This window comes from Megalops cyprinoides, chromosome 8 (assembly GCF_013368585.1).
Source record: "Megalops cyprinoides isolate fMegCyp1 chromosome 8, fMegCyp1.pri, whole genome shotgun sequence".
NCBI lineage: Eukaryota > Metazoa > Chordata > Actinopteri > Elopiformes > Megalopidae > Megalops > Megalops cyprinoides.
In genome coordinates this window covers 15,309,890-15,337,767 of record NC_050590.1, presented here as the reverse complement: position 1 = coordinate 15,337,767, position 27,878 = coordinate 15,309,890, and the positions used below count along the sequence as shown (strand labels likewise).

The 27,878-nt window shown below is 40.9% G+C and overlaps 1 protein-coding gene across 2 annotated transcripts; it reads left to right on the top strand.

Moving 5' to 3' along the window:
- The first annotated feature begins 1,964 nt into the window (after window positions 1–1,964).
- On the top strand, window positions 1,965–25,987 carry dbndd1 (dysbindin domain containing 1). Of its 2 annotated transcripts, none has more exons than XM_036535292.1 (4): window positions 1,965–2,257; window positions 7,365–7,508; window positions 13,872–14,009; window positions 25,325–25,987. In XM_036535292.1, exons 1-4 carry the CDS (start codon window positions 2,227–2,229, stop codon window positions 25,477–25,479), a joined length of 468 nt encoding a protein of 155 aa, XP_036391185.1. In that variant the 5' UTR covers window positions 1,965–2,226; the 3' UTR covers window positions 25,480–25,987. The 2 variants fall into 2 exon arrangements, with proteins under 2 accessions (XP_036391185.1, XP_036391184.1); XM_036535291.1 differs by having other exon boundaries at window positions 7,362–7,508.
- Window positions 25,988–27,878: the final 1,891 nt, after the last annotated feature.

Sequence of the window (27,878 nt, the reverse complement as noted above, 5' to 3'; positions counted from 1 at the left end):
ATCTGAACTTACACTTCTTACTTACAATACATAGCAGAAACTGGACCCCATTGGGCAATATCGTGTCATAGTGGTTGAACAACACACATGGGATTCTGGCATACATCATAGCCAAAACTCAGTTTGAAATCAGCAGGTGGAGAAGGAGTCAATCATATACTGTAATGCCAAAGCAAAGGTAGGGGTCAAAAACTAAGGGGTCAGGTTTTAAAACTCCAGAAATGCAAGGTTTTCTCTTTTGCAAGGATGCAAACTTTATGTTGCACAAGTAATTCTGTGATTTAGACAGACCCATAATCTTGTTTTCAGACTGCAATGTCAATGCAACAGTATTTGACTACGGGAGTGCAAAATGATGTGCACATCGGCAGTAAGAAAAGTTCATACCCCATTTTAGAATTCTGATTAGCCAATGATTAAAATTGTGCTTTGTTTGCAAGTTTCCTCCTCTGTAAGGGTTTGCTTACATGCCTGTTGGGTGTCATGTTTACTGCAAATATTTTTGTGTAAATATCAATACAACATGCAATGTGACATAAAAGAAATGCTGATGTCACATATAATCTGACAATCAAAAATCAGATTAATCATGAGGTACCTGATCTAGTCACTGTCTTACGGTTGAAGTCTTTGCCCTGTTGTTTTATCCACTAGAGGGCAACATCAACTAGCACCTGTGTCAGGCCAATAATGCATTTCTTCTGAAATGAATTCTTATTAATCCAGTTTAATTACATATTTTCATTGAAAGTTGATGGTATTTACGTGAGCTGTTTCGTATCTGTTGTATATTTATTTTATTATTCTGCATATGCATCAGAGCATAATGGCTGCATTATCACAGTGCTATGTTTGGAGGGCAGTTATTTCACTGGTCAAGGTTTATACAGAAATAACTGTAAAATCTGACTTAACATTGACTTCTGTACCATTTGACCTCAACTCAGAGACAAGCATAAAGACACGCCTGTGTTCAGAAGCAAAATTATTAAACTTCTTTGTTTTATATGTGAAAGGTGTCTGAGTATGATAATGAGCTGTTGTAATCCTTTGCAGTGCTGTGGTACTGACAGTCTTTTTCATGCAATAAAGCCACTGCATCATCTCAGCTTCATTAGTACAAAAATTACAGCACAGTTTAAGCAATGATGTTTTTAGAGTAACTCTGAATGAGTAAAAAAAAAAAAAGGCAAAAAATATTTCATTTCAAACATTTTAATTTACAGAGTTTTGTAAGCTCTCCCTATGACATACTTGTGATTATTTTTGGACTAATCCAGATGAATACTTTCAGCTTCAAAGGATTCAGGAATTATACCTCCAGATGTGAAAAGGGAGCAAGGTACCTGATTTGTTTTTCACCATTTAGCAAAGTGAATGTAAAATCCCCAGAGACCAGAGAGGAGCAGAAGCACCCTTCCACTTCTAATCTGTTTAACTCTAAAAGACAGGGAGGATTTTCTGCATCTTTATCACAGATAGACTGAACTGCTTAACAAGAGAAACTGCTTTGAAATGCATTCACATCTAGGTGAATTTAAAATACATGCAAAAAAACAGAAATTTCTCTTGAAAGCAAGCATCTCAAAACCCAGACGCTGAGTCTGTGCCATTTCTGCCCAGGTTGTGTTAGTATGCTAAGCTGCATGTACAAAGCCTTGGGGTGGTGGCTCCCACAATTCTCTGTTTTAGGCGTGGCCTCTGTGGTCACATACACACCGATTTCTCTCTCACTCACGCAGCTCAGATCTCCTCCCCTCCTTCCCCTGTCAAACTCTCTGCTACCACGCCCTCATGTCCAGCCTGGGCGGTCTGCCAATGTGTTTCACATGCTTTCTCTCTCTCGCTCTCTCTCTCTGTCTCTCTCTCTCTCTCTCGCTCTCTCTCTCTCTCTCTGTTCCGCAGTCTCCTTTACCGTGCTCACTCACAATGCAATGCGTACAGCATAGGGCGGTTCTGTGATTTGCAAACTGATCGCTCTTTATCTGTGTGTGTGTGCATGGCAGTGTATTCTGGCTGCTGTGACAGCCTCTCTGCTGTGAGAGTAGGGGGATGCTCGTACAGTGAGGATTTCTGAAAAAAAGGGGTGTTGCTGCTGTCTGATGCTGTGGAGAGAGGAGTCGGCACCCCTCTCTCTCTCTCTCTCTCTCTGTCTCTCTCTCTCGCCGTTGTTCCTGCTCTCTCATGCTGCTGCCTTAGACAGCCCTACACACTCCGCTCGTCTGGATGGAGGCGCAGGGAGGGGCAAGTACCCCAGGTAGGTGCTGCTGATGTTGATGCTTGAACGTGGATTGTATGTCAGATAAGATGGGTGTTAAGTTGCATTGAAGAATGTACGGAATTGCAGACTAGACAAATAAATATTGAAAGAAATACATGAACAGAAACAAAACAAGGACAAATGGAAGATAATAGATTAAAAATCAGAGCGATGGAGGGTTAAAGCTGTCTGGATTTTCTGGCATTCTAAGGACTTTTCTAAGCATTTAATTTTGAAACAATGATGAAGGATTGTTCGGATATGTGTGTTGTTTAAATGCTGTCTATCTGAATGCAATAAAAACAGTAGCTTTGGAATTTGGATAACTAAACATTGTCTAAAATAAATTCTTCAAAAAGAAGCAGTTCTCTGTAGGAATGACTGTACAGTGGTACAGGAAGAGCAGTATAATGCAGCTATCAGTGCCATCAAAACAGAGAGGTTTTGCAGAACTAGGATTTTAAGTTTCATCAAACTGTTTTTGAGACTGGCATTAGACTTTCCAGATCTAGCAAGCAGCTATGCCTAATTACTCTGTTTTTTCAGCATTCACATTCAAGTTATGACACTTTTAGTAACTAAGCCTTTATTACTCGCATCTGACATGGTATTACTTATTTTCAGTCAAGCAAGGATACTGCACTTTATATAGAAGATAGTACATCTACCTTGTATATTTGTATTTGGATCTACTGGAGTTATTATAAGTTTGAAAAAGACAGACAGCACTGAACAGTCACTTACAGGTCAAGTGCTTTTCCTGTGCATCTCAGTCATGTATCATTTAAAACTGAAAACCATTACGTACAGAGTCAGGGAATACAACACTCCTTTATAGGAGTGCTCTCTTTCTACATTGATCTCAAACAGTCCCCAGAAAACATTTACAGTGTCTGTTTCGTTATAGAGCATCATGTCACAGGCTTGATGTGTCTTGGTTTTATTTTTTGTTATGTTCATGTGTAACATAACTGATTCAACTGGTTTGAAAAATGTAATCATTGTGTACATAATGACAACAGTCATAATGCGAGACATATAAAATATTGTTGAAATTGCCCGATATGTGAGGTGTCCTGTAATTGATTGCACAAAATGATAGTGGCGTCATGCGCTTTGATGCACCTAAAACTTTGGTGAAGCCTTGGTGTATTAAACAGACCCTGGTTAAACCACTGAAAGTGGTGAGTGGCAATACTCAGAATTTCAACAACCTGAAATCTGGTGTACTTTCAACAAACTGTGTGTTATGTAGTCAATGTCTGATCAAAACTTCAGAAACACAATTTCCCCCAGGAGACACCAAGAGCCTCAGCAAACTGAGGAGATGGCTCTCCAAAACCTCATGTGTGGACTGCAGTCAGGATCGATTAAGCACTTTATCACAAGTAAAAAATGAAATCATATATTCACAGTCTATTTTGGTTGTTGTTGCGAAAAATCGATAGCTGCCTACAAGCTGCATATCCTTTGTGAAATCAGAGTCCATAATGTTTAGTCTGCATTTGCTCTGCCGCCAGCCTTTTTGGCATACTGCCCTCACACAGAGCCTATGAGCCTCTCCACCAAACTGGCAGCTGCGGCATTTCAATTCCAAACCTCACTGCCCCTGAACAGTATTAATAGGCGCATCCTCCTTGGGTAGTGCAGAAAAGCCATTTTGTGGGAGTGGGGGCGGCTAAGAGAATCCTTACCACTCCACCACACCTCCCTGCTCTGCTCCAGTGCTTGCTGTTGCAGAGCCACTGAGGTGACTGAGCGCCTGGCTGCATGACTCAGTGACTGGGCGGATAAGCTGGAATCGATAAAGTATACCCTTCTGAGACTGATCGCTGACCAAGGGGCGCACCTTCACTATATATGTTCCCACTCTCATGTACTGTCCTGTATACTCACTGTCACATTGCATGTCTGTGTGTGTCAGTCTGAGGATGTCTATTTTTGACACACCACCATGGTTCCCAGTGGAATAATTAGGTGATGTCCGTGATGCTGGTTAAATGTAAGAGGGAATATTGTTTTCCTCAAAAGAATGTTCTTTTTGGTGCAAAACATCAAGAATCAGATGAGCTGGCTGTTACCAGTTCCTGCAGTTTGAGTGCTGAAACACTCTCTCTCTCTCTCTCTCTCTCTCTCTCTCTCTCTCTCTCTCTCTCTCTCTCTCTCTCTCTCTCTCTCTTTCACACACACACACACACACACACACACACACATACTCACATACACATACAAACAGTCGCCATTTTTATTCAACAGGGCATTGAAAACAATGAATATTCATTCTGCTCTCTCTGAAATACTGGGAGTATTGAGTCACAGGAAGATGTTCAAGGAAAATAGGAAGAGGCAGGTATATCCTTGGGATTAAGGAGAATAGGCAAATTCACATCATTATCTAATTAGCATTCTTCACAGTACTAGAACTGATATTCAAAGCATTGTTTCTAAGTGTGTTCACTATAGATGTATCTAAATCTAATCTCTGTTTTCAGAAGTAGTATTACATGAAGAGATATTATAATTGAGCAGACACTTTTCTGTTGAGGAAAATTTAACAGGGCCACTATAGCAAGGCATGAATGATATAGGCAAGGTAAGAAGAAAAAAGGCAAGGTATGAAATAGCACAGCATTTTGCACAGGAAATTACCACTTACTGTGCTATTGTAGAGTTCTGACTTTTCAACACTGGTACATTCTTTATTTCCAAAAGATACGGGTAAGTTAAGGTTATAAGTAAATCATTAGAAAAGTATGACAAGTTATCTAGCAAACTATACAGATTTGACATAAAACAATTTGTATTAACTACTTGTCTTAGTTATCTTAGCTTGCTAACTAGCTAATCTTTTCGCATGGCAGTGATGCCAAAAAAACACTCAGGACAAAATCTGCATGTATGGCTTTGTTAACTTTACCTTCAAATTTATCATTTTAGATATTGGGATACTTATATTCAAGAATCAGTGCAAACTGTAACACTGATTTAAAATGAATGAATTAAATTAAATATAAATATAACTACGTAACTAAACCTCTGAGACATGAAAACAACTGGTTAGCACATTAAAGTAAGAACTTTAACAATATTTCAGGTGGAGTAACATTATGCTCGCTAGCTAGCAAGTTACAATATCAATTAAAAGATCAGGACTGAAGATCAGAAGTTATCAGAAGATCATCTTTCTGTAGTGAGACAAAATTTCTTTACAACCTATTACAATATAATATTTTCTTATTGAGCACTGACCTTCTGACCATCAATGATTGTCCTTAGATTAGTGTGACTGCAGTTCAATTTGTGATGTGACTACCGCATAAAAGTACAGATTGTCACAGCATTGCTCCCATGAAAGAAAGGCCACAGATATTTTGCAAGCAGTCCTATTGAACAGTATTTACCAAAGTCTTGAAGTGGTTAACCTGCATGAAAACAACCTCTCACACAGTGATAATAACTTAAAACCCTGAGTCACTGCATTTTTCCATTACATTACATGCAGTTAGCAGATGCTTTTATGAAGAGGGACTTCCAACACAATAGAACATAAGTGTATCCACTCAATTTAATGAGCAACAGTGTCAGACCAGGCTCAACACTCCCAGACCAGTGAGTGTGAGCATAACACTATTTGAGCCCTACAACAAGGTAACTTGTGCACTCTGACTTGAGCCAAGTATATTTCAATACAACAATCCCTAGGACACAGAATCCAAAATACATCACAATACTACATGTAAAATAAGTGTCAAATACTAGAGGTATCAGGTGTAATAGCGTGGGGAATGAGGTGGAATCGAAATGCAGTCTAAAGTGGTGGGTTTTCAGTCTGAGTAGGAAGATGGCCAGCGGTTCCACTGTCCTAACCTCCACGGGGAGTTCATTCCACCACTGAAGGACCAGTGCAGACAGGGCTTGTGTCTGAGAAGAGCAGCCCATTACAGTCAGGACAGTCAGTTGCCTTGTAGATGCAGAACACAGTGATCTTGAAGGAACATAGGGTTTGAAGAGCGGCTGTAGGTATGAGGGGGCTGTCCCATTCACTGTCCTGTATGCCAGCACCAAGGTTTTGAACTTCCCTGTCAGGGGTATAGTTCTTCTGGCATAGCTGGTCAATACACTTACTGGAAAATGTGCCAAGGTCACCAGTCCATGTTCCGTTTATGTTGAACTGTATGGAGTTCGGTTATAGCATTTCATGAAGCGAAAATAGTAAACACAGCAAAAGGTACATTCAATCACTGTGCTACTGTCTCTGTTTAGACACCTTTAATTAGGCTGTGAAGATAGGAAAGGATTTCTTTTCAGAACCAGTGCTGACATTTTACTGACAAAAAGTTATTTTAATTAACAACAAATATCCTTTCCATTGTTGAGATCCAGATGAAAACAGTTAAAAATTACGAAAATATTACTAGACTTGACAGGTTGATGAAGAAAATGTCTTTCCATTTTTACCCAAAACACCTGGTAAAACAATATAGAACGCTTCAACAGAGAAACAGTATAGTATTCAATATGATTCCTGTCAAAGAACATTCTCTTTGGTGTGCTAGTGATGTGATAGTTTTCTCCATTTGTCCATCTTTCCCAAGCTATAGTATGTAATTACTCCATAATCACTGCTGTGTTTGTGGAATCAATGCTTTACATTTGAAGTTTTCAATGGCTTTAACTTGCAAATACCCAGTTTCTGAAGAAAAAATGCTTTAATAGAATATTCTGTTTCATTGGCACTGTTCTGAAAAGACAGAAAAAGGAAATAAGAAACCTTAGTAGACTGGTCACCCAAGTCTTTTTGTATTTAGTTTTTTGATGGCCCTGTATCCTACTGGGTGTGCCTCCACAGTTGCCTTCAGCTGTTTACCCTGTAAATCTATTTGTATGCCTTTTTGTGAGCTGCTAGTCTAAACACCATTGTAAATAGCAAGACCAAGGTCCAAAAACAATGTCACACATGCCTTCCTCTGTAGAGGATGGAAAGACATAAACAGAGAGCACGGCATGCAAATGATTCCTGGCATCCCATTGCACACATTAGCTAAGGAATTGACACTTCAGCCTGCACAGGAATGCCTCACTGCCCCTTTGCTTCCCTCAGCAGAGTCCAGCAAAGACATTCAGAACCTGCTGAAGCCCTCCAGTTCAGGGGATCTGACCAGTGCACCTTCCCACAACCTTACAGAGGAGGAGGAGAGTGGAATCACCGTCCCCAGCTCCGGGCTGCTGCAAGTCACTGAGAGGAGACGTGAGTGCAGGGAGTCAGAGGGCAGGCCTGGGTAGAAATGGAGATGTCTGACACAGTGGGGTCACACCATCAGATTACTGGGGTCAAAGGTGTCACGTCATACATGTTTAACTTAAGCCTGTCACATAGAAAGATTCCTAATACTTTTAGTAACCGCAACTTTAACGCATGTTCATACAGTGTTGGAGTGCATTTTTAGATTTCTTGTAATTTAACTTCAGCACCTCTGTGACTTGTGCACATGCTCAACATCAAGCAGCAGATGTCTCTTCATCAGGACCTGACATTTGCAAAGTTCCTGGGAACATGATCTTATGTCCAAGTATCCTATTTTTTCTTTTGCAAACTTGGCAAAAACAAATACATCTTTGTGAAAATAGACTCTCTGGTGTCCAAACGCGGTTATGTTTAGATATATTTGGGAAGATGAGGGGACCACCATGATGAATCACAAGCTGTCAAGTCACTGTGTGCAGGCATTGTCTTTTGTCCCCTTATTGGCTAAAGAGTTCCATTATGTGGCTCCACAGAGGAACTGCTTTTTCTCTGCCATTGAACAACATCCAAGATGGAACAAGAGGCCACTGCTCACACCACACAAGACAGCGACTGTCCACAGGGAGTCTCAATGCACAATCAAAAAGGAAGCTTGGAAGGATGAGTGTCACTTTCTGAAGCCTTGGAGTGCTAGGCACCGACACCTGGGAGACAGAGGGCCTACACAGACAGAGCACAGGGAATCTATGTCAGCACATTTGTCTTATTTAGCTACATTGATCAGTATTTAAAGGTGTAATAAGCATTGTTTTTTCCACACTTCTCAAAAGTTTATATATTATTATTATTAGTATATATATATATATATATATATATATATATATATATATATATATATATATATATATATATGTATATATATATTATTATAACTTAGATTATACGTTATATATGCTTTAACACACTGTAGTTGTATTAAACGTGTACTCATGGAAAGGTTCAATGGGCGTTGAGTAATTTGTCCATTCAGCCTTGTGTTTCATTTCTTAACATACTAAATGATAGCAAGCAGGAACCACTTCATGACATCAGCAGTGTGGCCTCTTGTCAATAAATGGACTACTTACATTTTTCAGGACCTAGAATTTTAGCAGATAGTCTGGTTAGCCAGGTAAGCAATGGTCCAACCTAAGGGTAGTTAGCGTCTTAACCAGAATACTGCTGTGGTGAGGCCAGTCTCACAGAGGCAGTGCAGTTTCCTCACAACGCGTCTTTGTAAAGCTGTCAGTATTAAGCTTGTGGAGGACAGTCTTTTTTTCATCCTCAACATTAGCAGCATACTTACTGCTAATAATGGTCTCACAAATAAAGACTGCATCCACCCTAGTGCTTCAGAAGCCATTCCTCTTTAATGATGAGGCCAATTTCTCCAGCGAAGCCTTCATGCAGCCCGGCAGCCTGCTGACAGACTGAAGTAAAAGGTAATTATTTCCCCACAGCAAACATGAAAGGGACCGCTACAGTGATTACAAGAGCTGAGCACTCCCTTGTCCACCCCCAACCTCCCAAAGTGTGCTTCAGTCTCTGCATGCTTAATGCTGACCTACCCCTGTCTGAGATGTCTCTGAGGACTGGGTCTGAGATGCCATGAGACCAGGAAGACAGACATTTGTGCCCATGGGTTGGAATGGGGATCTGTGAAGCTGATCCCAGCTCAGTGCAGACAGCATCTTTAGAAAAAGGCATGGGGAAGCCTAGGCATGTGCTCCCTGATATCAAGAGTCTTCGAATCACAGGAACTTGAGAGAAGAAACCTGACGGAAATCGTGGAGGAGACCACAGAGAGGGAATAGGGGAGTGGCATCCTATCTGCAGAGCAGGCAAAAACACAACTGAAAAGCCTCTTTAGCATCTAATGGAGAGGTCTTAAGGACATGACTGAAGTTGTGCTTTAGAATGGGCCAACAGCCAGAGCAGAAGTCATTTGAAAGTCCTTTCTTTTTTTAATCACAATTTATAACGGTCAGCCAAACACCAGCCATTTTCTACAAAATCAAGGACAAAGGAGTCATTCATGGAGGAGAGAGCTCTATTGTACATCTATAGAGCTGGCTCTTGAATTTTATTTAGGATCAGACCTTATCATTGAAAATGTGAAGATTCCCATTTTTCACTATTGTTTCTTAGCTCAGATGCAACAAAATCACCATTCCCTTCTCTCTTGCTGCTGTGTATTCTCAATTATTCAGAGGGTGGGGGTGGAAGTTCAAAAGAAAACCCACAGAGAGGAGTGGAATCTGAACAGCAAGCAATGAGCATTGAACAGGGTGTGTGGGGGAGCAGGCGTGCTGTACTTATCTGCATCTGCTTTCTGCTTCTCACCGGGAGGCTTGCATAGAGTGGGTGGGTGTGTGTTTTCCAGTTTCCCAAGAGGAGATATCCTCACATGCTGATCATACATCCTCTTATTCTTTGAAAAAGAAAACAGTAGAACAGAAGGAGAGGCACAAAAGAATGTTTCAGACCGCTAGAGAGGGGATGATGTGTCTTATGGACCTTTTTTGCGGATTTGAATGTTTGGCTTAGGGAGATGGAGGCAAGACTGTGGGGTGCATCACGAATATTTGAGAGGTAACATAACGACTCAGCTTTGCTGCATATCAGAATAGTTTTGTTTAGTCCATTATATAGTCAAAAGCTACTCATATAAGGGTTTTTCTTTATTTTTACTGTTTTCCACATTTTAGAATAGTAAAGACATCAAAACTGTAAAATAACACAAATGGAATTCCAGTGACTAAAAAGTGTTAAACAAATCGCAACTATCATATATTTTAGATTCTTAAAAGTAGCCAAAAAATTTATTTTTTTAAAGTAAATATTTTTTTGGAAATAAATTCATACATAGGCATCAACTTCACTCTTTGTATTTGTCTAAGATACTAATTTCAAGCATTTAAGTCTTTAAATAAAAATGTCTTTTAATTAATGTTTCCCATTATCTTAATCAGGTGTGTCCAAACTTTTGACTGGTACTGTAAATGTGGGAAGTGAAACGATGTTCTCACTGGAGTTTAATTTGTATTGCTGTATTTGCTACGGGCCATTTCTAGTGTACTGAATTGTGTTTCCAACCACACAACACTTCCACCTGGACCCATGCATAATTCCAAATCAGGATCACAATATCTGAAAATGCCCCTCTGGATAGGTAGACAAGAGTGTGACCTGAGATACACCAAGATAACTTAAAGGATCACATCCTCTGCCACAGCAGTGGCTCAGTCATTGTAAATTGTGCATTGTTTTTGATACTGTAAGTGAACAATTTCTGGCACAATAATTTCCTTCAGGATCAATAAAGTTTTTTCTTATCTTATTTTATCTTATCTTATCTTATCTTATCTTAAATCCATTGTACTGTTAAAGCATTCTGTTGCAACCACTTCAAAATCAATTTGGAGAAGGAAAGTTTGTGTCCATCCTGGACGACTGGATTCTAAGCCTGATGTAACAGCGAGTAGTCAAACGTTCTTCCCTTTTGTGAATGAACAGTACTTCAGGCAATAACACCTGTGTGGGCTGGGGTTGCAGAAGCCCCACCTGCCATTTAGTTTACTTAGCGCTTGTTAATGAGTCAGTCCTACTGCTCCACTGTTGGAAAATGCAAAAAAGGGGTACTCATGCAGGAGCATCAAAAGACACCAGTTTTTGATGCTCCTGCATGAGAGAGAAGAGAAGCATTTCCCTTTCCTCTGCACAATTGTGATTTTGTGCTTTTCACACAGAAAGTGAAGCATTGCCAGTTGAGGACAACTGAATACCATTATACCATCCTGTCACAGTTTCTTGCTGACACACTGTTTGCACTATCCTTTAAAAATTTGTTTAAAAACTAAGTTATTGATTTTACATAAATGTGTTTTGTCTTGGCAGGTGTTCTTGTACAAGATGTATCCTATATGTACCAGACTGCATACAGACCATAGATCTTTCTGGGTGAGCAACAAACTGCTCCTAAAATAAAGCTTCTGTTCTGTCCAGAGGCTCTCACAGTAGCTTTGCTATTGATGGGAGAAAGTGCCTCATTATAGAGATGAAAATTTCACACTCATTAATCTGCTGACAACATGAAAAATGCCAGCGTCATGACCCCCCATCCCCCACTCCCCTCACCAAAGGGCACACAAACAATGGTAAACAAGCATGATATATTAAAGCATTACTATCAGGCCAAACAAGCCGGATACATATGACTGTGCTGTATGCATTCTGAATCTGTCTTTGTTGATTCTCCTTGGGTTCCTAACCCAAACCGATTAGATATCCTGTTGTGCAATATAATACTCACACAATAGGGATTGAATTGAGATTATAGATATTGAGCGGGTGTAATTATAAAACAAACCAACTAAATTAGTATTATGTTATAAATAATCCATCCATATTGTGTGTGTGTGTGTGTGTGTGTCTGAGTCAGGAGCCCCACTCACTCACTCACTTGCAGGCTCACACGCACACAAACACACAAGCATGTACGCACATACACAAGCACACACACAAGTACACACACATGCATACACACAAGCACACACACACAGCCATGCATGTACACATGCAAGCACACAGACACACACACACAGACAAGCATACATGCAGACATACACAAACGTGTGTACGCACACATGACCATGCAGACATATGCCAACACAGGTATGCACACACACACACAAGCAGACATGGACACACAAGCATGCATGCACATAGAGGAGATTCAGTGGGTCCTGCAGTCTGACTGGTGTCCTGTAATCTGCCGCTGCCAAGCTGATAGTGCTGATGAGCCAAACTGGAGGCAGTAAGCTCCACACAGGATGGTGTGAGCAGAGCAGGAGTGACCCAGAGGGACTCCAGTCACAAACTGACAGCAGTAGTCGGGCAAGCCTACCGTTTGGTCTTCCAAACTCCCCTTGCTGCCAATCTCATGACTTGGCTTTTTCTTACCAAATACACACAGGGAAAGATTGTTACATTTTTTTGCACTCAGAATGAAATTATGTGAACTCTTAATGTGGTCTACGTGTTACGCACAAAACTGAACGGAGGTAAATGCAGGAGAAACACTCACACACACATAGACGGAAGCTATTATGCACTCCCAGCCCAGCCTGTTTTGTGTGCAACTGAAGCATCCTGGTTGTTCTGTCTGTTTGGGAAGTCACAGAGCCTGCTGTCTATTGCCAGTGAATGTGAAGTGTGTGTCGGGCGGGGCCTGCCCCAAAGCACAGCAGAATTCCACCTGACCAGTGGGCTGACAAACACACACACTCATTCTTAAAGCTGCAGGGTCCCATGGCTCTGTGGCTGCTGGCCCAGTCCCAAGCCTGGGATCAGTGTTCCGTTGCTGCAACTGCTCCTTTAAGATTCTTGACAGTACACTGCTGTGTGCAGGGAGATCTTCTTTGGGCTCAAATTCTCTGAGGCACACAAAGCCCTGTTCATCCTATATTATGCAGCTAAAGAAGGTTTTTCTATTTTCGACAGCGAGCACTCTGACTGCAAATTCTGTCATATGTAAGGCAGCCATTATTTTGTGAAATTGGTATGTTATTATTACTAGTACTGACCAAAGGGCCAAGGGTTAATCTTTGAAAAATGATCACCTCTTTGCCTTACTTTTCACATGTATTTGGAATTGTAACTTAACTACTTAGCTTAATGTAAATTAATATGACATTTTCTGACAAAGTTATTAAGCATTTGAGAATGAACCCCACAGTGACTATTCCGTCAGGCACAGCTATCAAACAGTCACAAAGTCAATGGGCCTTACATGGCTGTTTCACAAATGCATCTAATGAAACCCATTTCCTGGATTTTGCCATTCGTATTTTACAGCCCTCAGTACCATTTAAGCAACACACAGGGGGTTCATTACAGTGATGAACACACAAGGGGGGTAGGCTATTCTGGTAATCACACTTATCTGTATCTGTGGAACGAGCTCCAGAAGACAATGCTTCCCTGCCATGACCCAGTCTGACCGAGCTTCCTGCCAGTCATGCCATCTAATACGCTTATACCAGGATTCAGCTTACTTCGTGCAGGCAGGCCAGAGACGTTAACTCACTGTACTTTGTGTGTACTAAAGAATCTCCAGGAGCTCTGTAATCTGTGTTTAATACGATTACCATAATTCATAATCTGCAACATGGTTGATGAATTCAACAACTGCTGAAGATACTGTTGCAAGGCTATAGTACATCTGGAAGACAGGATGAAACATAGTGTTCAGGTGCCACGGTAAAGCCCAGAAGGGGGCACTGTCTCCATCTATGGTGCTGATTGTCCCCCATCTCTCTCCTGCAGAGCCCCTCAGTAGTGTGTCCTCCCTGGAGGTGCACTTTGACCTTCTGGACTTGACCGAGCTCACAGACATGTCTGACCAGGAACTTGCCGAGGTCTTTGCTGATTCGGATGAAGAAAACCAAAACGAATCTCCAGCAAGTAAGTTGTGTTCCCAACCATTAATACACTGCTACACTGTAGATTGAAAACTGCTGCAAGTCCATCGGCATGGAAGCCGGAGCATGAAGAATAACTACAGTGTTCTGCACAAGAAATGGTTCTCAGAGAGAACTAAATTAAATTTAGGGCCACTAGATCTTGAACGGAGAGCTGTTAAAGTACTCCATGGAAAGACATGTTTCTCGTTATACAAAGTAATTGAAACTAACAGCATGTATGTGTCCTGTAGATGCTAATTTACATGTTGGATAAGAGTGTCTGCTACTAATGTAATATAGTCTGTGTGTACATATGTGTATCTCAGTGTGTATGTGTGTGTGTGTGTGTGTGTGATGCAAAGATGTGTGAAATGGGTTGCAAGACAAGTTGTTTAGGAGGCAAACATAAGTCCAGAAGCAAGAGCTGGGAAGCATGTCTTATGGTCAGATGTCAATCAGTATGTCATATTTGATGTCTCGGTTCCCAATCCCAGTCTCTACACTTATACAGGATCCAGTAGACATATGACTTATTAGTGTTAGCTATTGGTCATTGGCATTAACCTGCAACAAAGGAGATGGTAGAGTATTTAATCCAGCTGTGCTCACAGAAAATTTCCCTGTGTTTCATGTCTTGTTTGCTCCTGCCAAAGAGCACGCTGGTGCTGTCCAACCTTTCTCATTTCCAATGGATAGATATCTAAAGTCAAGCCATCCATGCATCACAGCATCAATTTAAAGCTTGCCTCAAATACTCTCAAACCTTCTAAGGTTGCAAGAAACCTTGGGGGTCATGATTGATGACCAATTGTCCTTCTCGGACCATGTTGCCTCAGTCTCTTGATCGTGCTGCTTTGCACTATACAATATCCGGCCCTACCTGTCTCAATATGCTACCCAGCTTTTGGTACAGGCTATCGTTATCTCCCGCCTCAACTATTGCAATGCCCTCCTAGCTAGCCTCCCAGCATGTGCGGTGAAACCACTACAAATGGTTCAGAACATGGCGGTGCGTCTGGTTTTCGATCAGCCCAAGAGGGCCCATGTCACCCCATTGCTCATTGAGCTCCATTGGCTACCTGTGGTTGCCCGTATCAAATTCAAGTCTCTCGTGCTTGCCTACACAGTGACCTCTGGGTCTGTTCCGACATACCTGAGCTCAATCATACAGGCTTACTCTCCTTCTCAGCCGTTATGTTCCTCCCAGGAACGTCGTCTAGCATTGCCATCCCTACACACAAGGCAATCTCAGTCCAGAGTATTCTCATATGTAGTTCCCTGCTGGTGGAAGAGCTACCTTACGCTATCAGAGCAGGGGCGTCCTTCTCTATCTTCAAGAACCTCTTGAAGACCCAGCTCTTCCGAGAGCACCTCCTCTCCTAACGATTCTAACAACTCTAACACAATTCCATCTCCGTGCACTTTCTGCCTCGCACTTCTTGCTCCCGTCACTACTTGTTCGTCTCCTGTGCTTATCTATCCTTGTGTCTTCACCTTGTTTACCTTTGTTTTCTACTTTTCTTGACTTATTTAGCTGAGTTTAGTGGTTTAGGTTGCATTTAAAGCTCACTCCAAGGTCTCCTACACTACCGTATCTTGCTTGCTGTTCCTCACTTGTACGTCGCTTTGGATAAAAGCGTCTGTCAAATGACCTAAATGTAATGTAATGTAATGTAAAGTTTCCTTAAATCCCTTCAAACACTAAAGCTAGCCTAGACAATTTAAATCCATGTATCTTACTTCCAGATCCATCCACCTAGATATCTGCTGAGCAGCTTCCTTCTTTTAGTTTTGACTGATAAAACTAAACTAATAACAATAATAATAAGCACTTGAGTGTATCTTTTGAGCAAGAATGCTCCCTATTTTGCAGCAGGAGACGCATAGTCAAAAGGGTGGCTTTTTCCTCCATTGCTTCAGCAGCCCATTTCCTCTCTCCCAGCAGTTCCTCTGGGCCCCGGAAGCCCATGATTATTTGATTGGGTGTGATGAGAGAGTGCAGAAGCATGTATCTCCTTAATATTTCATTCAGCAGCACCATAGGACCTTCCAGCTTTGCTCTTGCTCTGAAATAAGGCTTCCACTGTGTTTAATTTTAGTTTACACAGGTCTAAAAAAGGTCACTGCCACCATAATCCCTCCTGTCCCCCCATTTCCTCCAGAAAATAACACTTGGGAGATGTCTTAAACATATACAGCAGTGTGAGGGGCTCAGATTAAGATTGATTGAGGTCTTACCATCGCTGCAGTAAAGTTTGGACAAACGGGTCCCTGTGCTCCCGTGAATCTCCCCACACTGACTATGTGCCAGCTCCAGAACACTCCTGAAGAACTGCTACAGCTGGTGTAAAACTCGGCTGACAATAAACCACACAGTGGGAAAAGCACCCACTGGACACAGCACGCTTCCGGGAGATTTAGTGCGCTTTACTACAGGGAGAGTGGAGGGGGAGTACCAAACCATAAGCATTGTGATGACGGAAACCTCCATTAAAAGGTAGTTAAACAGAATTGAGTTATGGAACACAAAAAAGAAATGAGAGCAGGGAGGTAGAATGGGTTACACTGTGATTTATAGTCAGCCGAAGCTCAGCCACAACACTGGAGACAGGCAATTGCTCAGCTGTCTCCGTGATACAGTGGTCATTCTGTACATAGAATTATTTCTCTCCCCTGTCCCTGACTATGGACAATGAATACTTCAACATTTGCCTTTGCAGCAAGGTATACAAATGCAATTAGGCATAGTAGATCTTCTAAAATCAAAAGAACAATATCAATGTTGATCAGAAATGTAAGTACTATTGATTGAGCAGACATCGGTGACATTGTCCCATAATATTTTTCATAAGAACTATAAAAATGTTCATCATATTTGTTAAAACTCGCAATTTTGTCATAAAATAGGATGGGATGAACAAAACAGAGCTTGACTATATTTAACCTGGAATTTTAATGGATATTGTCTAAATTTACGACAATACGAGAGAAGTACTTTTTAATTTTTTATGTTTTTCAAATTATCTGACTTGCTTAGGAATAACTAATTGCACACGAGGCACATCTCACTGCAATAACCTAGGCACTCACAGAGAGGAGTAATGAATGAGGGGACTTTAGTCATCCAATACACTTGTATATAGCCAACAGCTATTTTTCACACATCAGTGTAGGATGGTGAAGCGGGAGGTCATCAGAGGATACTCGGTCTGAGCATCTGAGCATCTGAGCAACTTGCAGGCACATGACAAAGTGCAGTGTGCCTCAGAGCAGTGAGACAAGGAAACCTTAGACAACATACCCACCCTTATTCATATTGGAAGGAAACCAATTTCGTCTGCTGCTGTGGGCTCCTGGTCATTGCCGGCAGATGACACAGCCAGTTTCAGAGTGTTTTTTCTCCAGTCCAGTACATGGTAAACACAGGGGGTTTATGCTCAGAGCCAAATGCATACCTACATAGAAATGCTGTATTCTTAGCACAGAAAGTCAAGCCAAGTCGTATGGCAATTCCTTCTATGGAATGATGTTTAGCTAAATATGCAAGATATGTGCAACTTGATCGGTTATGATAAACGCAGATTACATTGCTATGCACTTCACCTATGAAAGCTTCAAGGGTCTGGGCTTACCAGTGACAGCTGGTGTTAGATAATATCTACGCAGCTGTGTTTTTAAAATAATATAGCTCCCACTGCACTGTCATTTTATATTAATCATAAGTGTATCATGATCCTCTCAAGACATTAGTCTGTACGCGGTTTAGAAATGGTAAAATATGAGAATGGAAACTCTCCAAGCAGTAAAAAGCTGTCTGCTGTGTTTTCTAACAGAATCTCACATACTGGCTGTGAAGGAAGCAATCTGAGCAAGCTTTCTGATGCATCACTGCGTCCCCCTAACAGACTGCAGTGCACACACACCTCTCCTGCCAGACACTTCCCAGAATTCACTGGGACAAATAGTTTCACCTCTGTCTACATCACCATTTGGTGTCTCAACCCTGACCTTGTCTGCCCCTCTCAGCTTGACAAGTTCAAGACTTTCCAGTGAGAGAATGTGCGTTGGTACAGCTCCCATGTTCGTCAGGAGCAACAGAAATGTGCAATGAAGCAGCTGTTTTCATCAACCTGGTTCTCCAGCGTATCACTTCTCAAAGACAATACACAAAGCCATATGGCATGATGCGTGCATCTGAGACAGACCTTTCTGTAGTAATGAGTTATTAAACCCATTAGCCATCTGTAATATACGTCAGTAATACAGTAATGCAGTAATGTAACGTTACAATGTATTAACTGCTTGATTAAAAACAAAATATAGTTCTAGCTCTTCTTACACTAAACAAAGATATTGTGAGTGACTGCTTTACCAATGTACAAAAACTCCGCAGTCATTATTATACAAAAAGGATTACTAATCGTGTCTCATTTCGAGACTTAGCTGCAGGTACGCAGTGTCTGGTCAAAGGTAGACCGGCGGGATGCTCAGTCCAGATAAAGGCAATGTAACTAAACTAAAATTGCAGTTTTGGGATTGCCTCTCTTTGTTGTAATGTGTACACCCTGGTCTAATGTTTACAATGTACAATGGATATCTTGACACATCACACATTAACAGTGGACTGAAGACTTGAAAGACATCAAGTCTCACTCTCTAAGCTGGAACACTAGTCATTACTCTATATGGCCATTATGCTGATAAACACAGAGATACCCCTGTCTAATTATACACTCACACAGAGCCTGGTGTGCTGTTCTGTGTGAATTTTATGCAGTTAACTGACAGAAGGGAGAGGTGGCTGTCAGATCTCCTTCTGTGCTCTTTCTTTTTCCCATTGTATTCTGAACATGTCTGTGAGTGTGTTTATGAGGGTGTTGTAAATCGGGATTATTCTGCACAGGGAGAGAGAGAAACCGTGCCTTTTTCTGCTATGGCATTATTGTGTCCTTTGGAAGGAGCTAACATTACACTTGAGGCACAGGAGAATCTTCTGTTAACACAGTCTGAGCTCTTCTAATCATATCCAAACCACATAAAGACTGGAGTTAAGATGAGCGCGGCTGTTTATGTTCTGTACAAGTGTTGTGAAGTTCACATGCTCGCATCACACAAAGCTGCTGCTCTTTTACAGTTTATTACAACCGTTTTCACACTTACGTCAATACCATGCCCACTTTTTCAAAACTCTTTAACACACTGTGCTTAACAACCATGCATATGAGCACATTAGTTAATCTTTCGTGCAATATGCACTACAGCCACCAAAACACTTCATAATTCACCCAAAAGTGACTCATGCTGCCATAACTATAGAAGATGCTCTCTCCCAGCAAGACTACTTTGTCACTCAAAATACAATGGACTAAAAAACAGAAACAACTTGAAGCATTGCACAATGCATATATTATGTGTTGCTGTATCCTCTATTTTGCATAGATTAGTGCTGCATTGCCAAAAAAAAGTAAAGTTTACAGTACATATTGTAATACCAAACAAATCTGAAATGCTGCAATATGCCTCATGACAGCTCTATGCTACAGTTTCTGAGGTATACTATAGTACAACAAAAAGTCTGCAGATGCTTTTCATTTCTAGTACAGTAAGTGAAACAACAACACATGATACTATCACTACAAGTCTGCTGTAGCCCTAATGCTGATCCATGGTGTCCTCTGTATTTTGGGTCAAATTTTTACGAATTTCACATTTACTGCAACATTCTCCCTTGCCTTGAACCTTTAGAAAAAAATCTTTAGCATATCTTATCCACCCCTACAATCCCCTACGCCCCATAAATGTTTGAAGCTAAGCAGCTATCATGACACCAAGAACAAACTTTTTGATCTGTTGTTTTGCCTGTCACAATACTGTAGATACCACTATTGAGTGTGGTAAATTTACTGTAGTTGCATTCTTGGGTCACTTTCACTCACTGATAGCCCATGACTTACATATTCAGCAGTAATAGTGGAAAAATCTCTTCAGCGATAACTACATCTATATATTTTGCCAATATACATGCACATTCCAATGCAAATATGACCACTTTTGTATAGATGGTAACAAGGTTGCAAATAAAAAAACTGAATAAACTTTCTGCTAAAGTCGGAATAATCTGTCTTATTTCAAGTGTATCGTTTCATTTGTCTGTCAAAATGCAGCATATTTCCATCTACAGTGATCTAAATTTTGTTTTGAACTGAAAGTTAAACTGTTTTGAGCAGAGTGTCTAAATGTCTGCAAAATTTGCTGTAGTTGTACAGAATTTTGCTGGTGGTGAACATTGACTGAGAGAGCTATTCATGAATTTCGGAAGAAGTGGCGATTGAATGCATTTTGTATCAAAGCAATGCAAAAGTATACACAGTTTATTTCACATAGTCTACTGATATGGTGAATGTGTTGTTAAGTGTTTTTGAAAAAGTGGACATGGTATTGAGACACTTGTGAAAATGATTGTAAAAAACTGTAAAAATCTGCACTGAATTACTGGGAATTGATGAAGCGAGAGACAAGGGGCTGCGAGTGTCAGGCAAGTTAAAGCTGCTAAGATTTTAACGGTTGAGGCAGTCTTCTCACTCCACAGTATCCTACTGCAAGCATAGGTCAGAAGGCCTTAATGTGATTAATGTGTGAGCAATCACATTAGTGTAAATGCAGCACTGTGAATAATTTAAAACTCCCTTGGGTGTTTTCCTGTTGTTTTTTTTTTCACCTGCACATTATCACCTGAATACTGGTAAGAGCTGAGCAGATATTAACCCTGAAACACTCTCCATGAACCTTTAAACAATCACAGATGGAAAACCCATCAACCAACAGCATTGGGAACAATGCAAAAAAAAAAGTGGCCACATTAAAACTGCACAGGGCTAAGGTTTCACTGCTCTAATTGACTTTCAAACTCATGCTGAACAACAGTCCAGTACTGCTTATATTTAACTATACTATGGTAGAAATATGTCGAATAAGATAAAGCCTTTGCAAGTATACTGCAGATTGTTTTTCAAGGACTTTCAGGACTGTAGTGCCCTGAAAAAAATCAGCAACTCGTGCCAAATTGAACAGTTTGCAGACACGTATTCAGGAAGAATATGATACATGTCAGCCAATCAAGACCAGCACGTTTCCACCCGTTGTTGTTTTAAACAGTCACTGCGTCTGTAACACTGTAATGCTTGTCTTCCTAGGATCCTCGGGAGTACCCTATTGTTCATTGTCTCAGTGCAGTCCATAGAAAAAGGTTTGTTTTTAAAAGTGTGCAACAGCTGCATATTGACAGTGAGGCTGACCTTGTCTCTGGGAGAAAGGGGGTTTGCACTCTGTACTGCTCTGGCAGACACACTGGAGTGAAGTGCTCTTCCTCAGTGCCAGTGAGCTGGATCTCAAGGGCCTTGAAAAGTAGGAGATGTGCCCTCATGTCAGTATTGGACCCTAATCTTCAGGAAAACCCACATGGCAAATAACAGAGCAGGGAAAATGACAGTAGGCCCGTCCTGTCTGGTAACCTCAAGTAAACCAATTTGAAATGAATTACCTGTATTTCCAAATAATTAAATAAGGGAAATATGGTTAGGTGGACGTAAGTGCCCCTATTGTCAGTTTCCTTGTGACTTCAAGGACTGTAACATCGTTACACATAGCTACTGGAGCTGACCTATCTCAAAATTGCAATAAATGAGAAGTCTACCTTTCAACCTCTTTTTTGTAGCTAAACGTCGGTGTTGGAATGAGCTACCTGCAAACATTAAATTCATTTTAGTTTTCTGTACCGTTTCACAATTGTAGCAACCAATATCTGATGTCTCCAACCCACAAGTGAAATTGGATTCAGTGCCATGCTGCTCTTACCGATCATTATTTGTCTATATGCATAATTGTTTAGCACTATATGTTCGCTAATACTACTACTGTTGTAGTTATATTTTAGGATATTTTTGTTTAATGTTCATTCTTTGTGTTAATCCTCTGTGCCTATGCTGTTATTGCTCCTGTAATATGCATTCCATTTATCATGTCGTAATGGCCTTTAAAGTGGATAAGATCATAAAATAAACATCTATAATAATAACATATTTGGTATCACATAAAAATCCTTCTCATTTTCATGCCAAAATGGCATTGTGGGCTAGACAAAGTGAAATGATTACATTTACTGTATAATTAGTGCCATACATCAAAATCTGCTCCTACCCACAAACCTGCAGGTACCCTTATACCCTTGGTCTTTGTGGTCAGGAGTCAGTTATAGAGGGATACAAGGTTGATATCACTCTTTTAGAGTAAGTGCTGCTGTCTTGTGGGGCGGCTTGCTACACGGTGAGCCACTGTTTGTGGAATCTGCTGGAACCAGTCCAGTTCAAATGAGCAACTGTGAAAAATGTTACTGCACACTAGTTATGTGGGAGGAAACCATCTGCAGTGGGCAATCAGAAGGGTCAGACATTACGCTAATGCCAAAAAGCGAATAAGAGTCATGGTGGAGGCCAGCAGCCAGGCCTCTGATGTCTGGCTGCTGAAATATTGCCACTATGTGGCTTGTCTGTCATCCATATTCATAGAACTGCCCATCACGCATCACAGTACTGGGGTGTGACAGTAGTGCTGACAGCAACTGCATCCTTATTATTCAAATCAGACAGCTTCTGAACTGCTGCTGTGGTGTGGCCCCAGGGACAGCAGAATGGCCTGAATATCTATTAACACGGTAGTTACACGCGCGCACACACACACACACACACACACACACACACACACACGCACACATACACACAGATCTATAACCTGGCAAATAAGTTGCTCTTGTTCATGAAAATTCAGCAGTCACACATTCATTCTCGAGGAGATCAATATCACTCTGGACAGACTGGAAAGGGTAAGAGGAAAGGAAAAATCAGATCAAGGTGGCAAATGGCACCATGTAGCACAGCCATTGGCTCAGAGATTGGACAACTAAAAAACTAAACACACGTAGACATGCAACTACAACTACAGCAACTTCAACTACAACTTCAACTACACACATAACTTTAGGGTACATCATTTTCAAGATAATTTTGTTCAATGTGTATAGTGCAATGTGTATTGCAAAGTAGAACTGAGGTGATGTCAGGATACCTACCCACTACACATTCCACAGAATTCTGTAATGTGCAAAAAACACATCTACTTCAATGAAATCAGTAGTCAGCTTGACAAGCTGGTATAAATCTGTGGATCTCACATCTTCAGGAGTGTAACTAAGGTGCATCCCAACACAGGATGTACACAGTCATTAATGCTCCTCTCAGCAATGAATGATGGGAGTTCAAATTACAGAAATAAGACCAAATTGATATAAAATTACTATCTTCCTAGAAGGGCACATACCCATCGTTATCATCTTTATCTTTATTTTAATATGTATGTTTTCAATTTGCGATAACCTTTGTCGGTGCATTTTAAAAGTCTCTCTGCTGGAATCCAATAGTGTCAGGCACAGTGTTTCGTGAAATTGTATTTATTGATGGATAGCGTACATTCCTCAACTATTGGCAAACATCTTTTGTTATTTGTAATTCTTTAATTATGTCATTTACTACAAATTCGACCTTAATTATGATTCAAAGAAAACCTGCAATGCCAATCTCAAAGTGAACAGAGAGAATAATGGATACATGATAATAGGTTCAGTTCTGTCATATACATCAAGGTAATAAATCTGTGTGATATATCACAGGGTGACCACATTATTTCTTGGTCTCAGCTATTTCATCTATATTATGCTTTATGCCATAAATTTACAATTACTGTTGATACATCACAGTTGCAGCTTAAAGTCATGCCTGCTGGGCCTGATCTACAAATAAAAATGTGCAACTTTCATTTAAATAACTGCATTTCTGGATAACTATGCCAGTACAATTCAGCAATAATAAAGCAAGTCTGCATCAACAAAAACATGAAATTAGGATACACTGAATTCTCTCTCAATGCATGAAGTTAAGGAAGTGTTAAAAATTGTTAACCTGCACAAGATGAGTTTCTCCATCGCAGACTCCATCTAGGAGTCTCTGTTTCTGTGCAGATGGGTGTGCTGCTGTTAGCTATCATCAATACCACTCTAGCAGCAGGGAGAGAGAGCAGTGAGTCATTCTGACGCAGGTGGAGCCATTTGTTTCCACTTCAGCACACCTTCACACCACTTTCAGCAGACTGACTGAAACACCAAAGAAGCCTTGGAAGAGAGAACCGCTCAGATCTCCACAGCTTGACCAAGATGGGCAACTTTTGAGAAACTCTTCCTGAGAGACATGATGTATGCCAGAGCTCTAGTTGATTTTTAGCTTTAGGGAATTAATTAAATATGCTGCAGATTATCTTAAAAGATGGTATACTGTGTCAGCATGTCAAAATGCTGGAGCACAGACAGACATAATTAATGGTGTGCTCTTTCTGTTTTCTTATGGTAATGATAAAAATAATCATTGTCATCGTCATAGGTAAAACAAGGGCATGAATCTGTTCAATGCTCAAAAGAACAAGATATCTCTTTCTACCTATCTATCAGTGAACCACAATTTCCATTCATGAGAATAACAATGAAAGAATACACGGGCTGATTTGCTCTAAGATGAGAAAAAAACTTATCTCCCTGAGTGTGGTGATAGGGGAGGAAATGAGATGCTCTGAAATTAACTGCACCCTGCCCCCTCTTGAAATTCTGTGCTCCATGCTGCCACACACATAAATTCTGTGTTTTGGTTACATCAGCACTAAGCCTATACTCCTACTATCTTCCCATTTCCCCTTCGGCACCATGACTTCCGTCAACCAGGCAAAAACCGCACATATTCAATACCCACTGCCTTTCAGGCACAAACCATTCAGAAATACAATTTGCAAGAAAACTGCAGCACTAGGGAGTCAATTAGGGTACAAAGGAAGGAGAGGCTCAGATGGAGTCTCCTGGCTTTTTTCTTATTTAATTCTGTAATGAATAAATCAGTTTGTCTAGTATTTTCCAACATAACGTAACTGTTTATTCTTGACTACACTTCTGGCTGACAGCTGATTTTTGTCCATCAGACACCTCTCTGTAATAATCAATGAAGACCTGCTACAAAATGCTAGAACTGCAATGCTGTGATTGGCATGTGGACTGAAGTGTAATTAAATCCAAGTCCTTGGTCCTGCATTGTAAGCATGTTTTGCCTTCCAATACAAGTAAGGAATTCATCATGCTAGACGCAGCTCTGTGAGGAGAATGTTGAGATAGGTTGGCCGCATGCAGGTGTATTGCAATCTCTGTAATGCTACATTTTATGTCCCTAGGCCATCACCAGCCCCCTCTGCCTAGGGGAGGGTATATGCGCTCACCTTCCTGGACCCGCTGTAGCAAAGGGGAGCAGACACGGGACAGGAAGCACCACAGTGATTCAGACAACACAGAGCCCTTCCTGAAGATGGAGCGGCCCAAGCAGCCCTGAGGGACCTAGCGAAGCCACCCGACCCAGAGAACAATGGTGCTAAAGGAACTGTCAAATGAATGCTGTGCACTGTAACATAAAACATAGGCAAAAGCTGTGAGTGAAACACACCAATTTATGCATCTCTCTCAATACATACATTTCTCTTGTTTTATGCGCGAGGGATTCTGTTAGCACAAAAGTTGAGGAACATGAATTTGTGGAGGTTTCCTTTTAGGAGGCTGACTGGGCAGGGGCTCGTTCGGCAAATACACCCAGCCGTGATGCATGCTGGGACTTTGGAACTACCAGCCTCAGAGTGGTAGGAGGCTCTAGGTGTGGGACTAGCACAAAGAGACTGTGCTGAAGTCCACACGCATTGGGCAGGGTTTTAAGAACAGTCTTCTTTTGAAGCAGTGTTCTTTTAAAGCACTTTTTGAACAATTGCTAGATAATAGAGGTACAGGTCATAGAGTCCACTCAGTACAGGCCATCATCTGCACCTCATCTGCTTTTGAAACTTATCTTTCAAAAAAAAAAAAAAACCAAACCAAAAGCCTATAGAATATGTGCTGCCTTTTTGAAGTACCTGTACCATTGGTTGCCCCCAGTGACATGCTGATCACTGTAACACAGGTAAAGTGCAGAATAGTGTTACAGTGAGACAGCATGTCCCTCTCTCTGATGTGAGTGTGGACTGATGTGTATGACCCCCCCCCACCCTGTGTGGTCACAGTAAATATGTACTGTCTACCCATGGGATGGTTCCAAAAACAAAACAACAAAAAAAACTATATTTCACTGATATTTCATTCAACACTGTGGATCTGACAGCAAGTAAATAAAAAAAAAAAAACAATAAAGAAATAAAATGACTTTGTGTGATCCTGGATTTCTTTCAGACCGAGAACACAGTTTGATATAACCTAAAATGTGTTCTTCATTTCTGCATGTAAATTTATGTTCATACTAAGTTCATAGCAAATATCAGTACACTTTAATATAATGTATGTTGTACAGACACACTGTGTACTGTGTACCTGTTCTGTAAATGAAGCATACACTTGTATATAAGATAAAGGGCTGTGACATCTGTGGTAGGTTTAGTTTTAAAGTCAAGGTTATAGCTATAGGTGAGGCTCGTGTTATTAATGAGATGAAATTGCAGTCATAATGTAGCGAAGAATGAGAGCAGTCACCCCACCCAGCCTTGAACTGGGGTCTACAGGGTACCAAACTGCAGCTTTGACCACAACGCCAATGAGCCAGGCTCGTTGGTATAGCAGTCAGAGCGCATACTCAACCGTAGTGACGGCACTCTGTCACACTGCCCTCCCCTTCAGGAAGCGCACCCATGCACTTCAAGCACCAAGGCGTACCTCGCGCATTCCCCCACTGTACTTCTCCCATCCCAGGGTGCCCCTCTAACTGGTGCTTCACCCATCTCTGGGGTCCCTCACACCATGCTTCACCCATCTCTGGGGTCCCTCACACACCGGGGTCAACCTAACCTGGGGGTCCCCTCATACAGCTCACATACTGGGCACGCCTCCGATGGCAAACCATCCCACTACTGACACCATATGTAGCAAATGGCGAGAGCAGTCACCCCACCCGGCCTGAAATCCGAGTCTACAGGGTACCAAACTGCAGCTTTGACCACAACGCCAAAGAGCCAGGCTCTTTGGTATGGCAGTCAGAGCGCATAATTGGGCATGTGAAAGATATATCTTTTAAGTGTCTCATGTTTTAAAGCCATCTTATACACAAGTTCAAAGGAGTGTTTTGATTCTTGGTCATTGGTTCAAGAATGACCAGCTAGTGTTTCTAGGGTTTCAGCCCAAATAAGGTTGCTCTTTTTTGTTATACTTTCTTTTTGTGAGGCTACATAGAATTATAAAGTTATTCTTAATTTCTCCAAAGCAGACATAGTTTTTTTCTTTAGTGAACACAGGTTTATCTTGCTGCAGCCAGTATCTAATTGATAGACAACATAGTCAGATATTCTGTAATATAAAAAAGACCTACAATTTTCTCATGTACTGATAACATGTAGACTATGTTTTAAGAGCCTCTGTGGGGGTATAAGTAACACGAGAAAGCAGTCTGTTTGATTGATTTCACTGTGGAAGATCTGGAACAATGATTATATTTACATATAAAGAGTTTTCCGGATAATGGTCCTTGCCCTGGTCACAGTCATGGTTATGACGGAGCCCAGTGAATTAAACTTTAAATTGAATGTATTTTTCTTTAATCAATTAACCTAATCATTTCTTTTCTTTCAATACACACACACACAGACACACACACACACAAACTTCAAAAAGTGAATGCTAATTGTATGACTTTAAGCACCATTTCTTGTTACAGTACATCGCTAATATAGACATGTTCACACGGAAAGTAGTGACTGAGAT

Coding starts and splice junctions, on each gene's coding strand:
- dbndd1 (XM_036535291.1), top strand. CDS start 2,227: ATGGAGGCGCAGGGAGGGGCAAGTACCCCAG. Junction 2,258..7,361: donor GGGAGGGGCAAGTACCCCAG/GTAGGTGCTGCT, acceptor TGCTTCCCTCAG/CAGAGTCCAGCAAAGACATT. Junction 14,010..25,324: donor CCAAAACGAATCTCCAGCAA/GTAAGTTGTGTT, acceptor TTATGTCCCTAG/GCCATCACCAGCCCCCTCTG.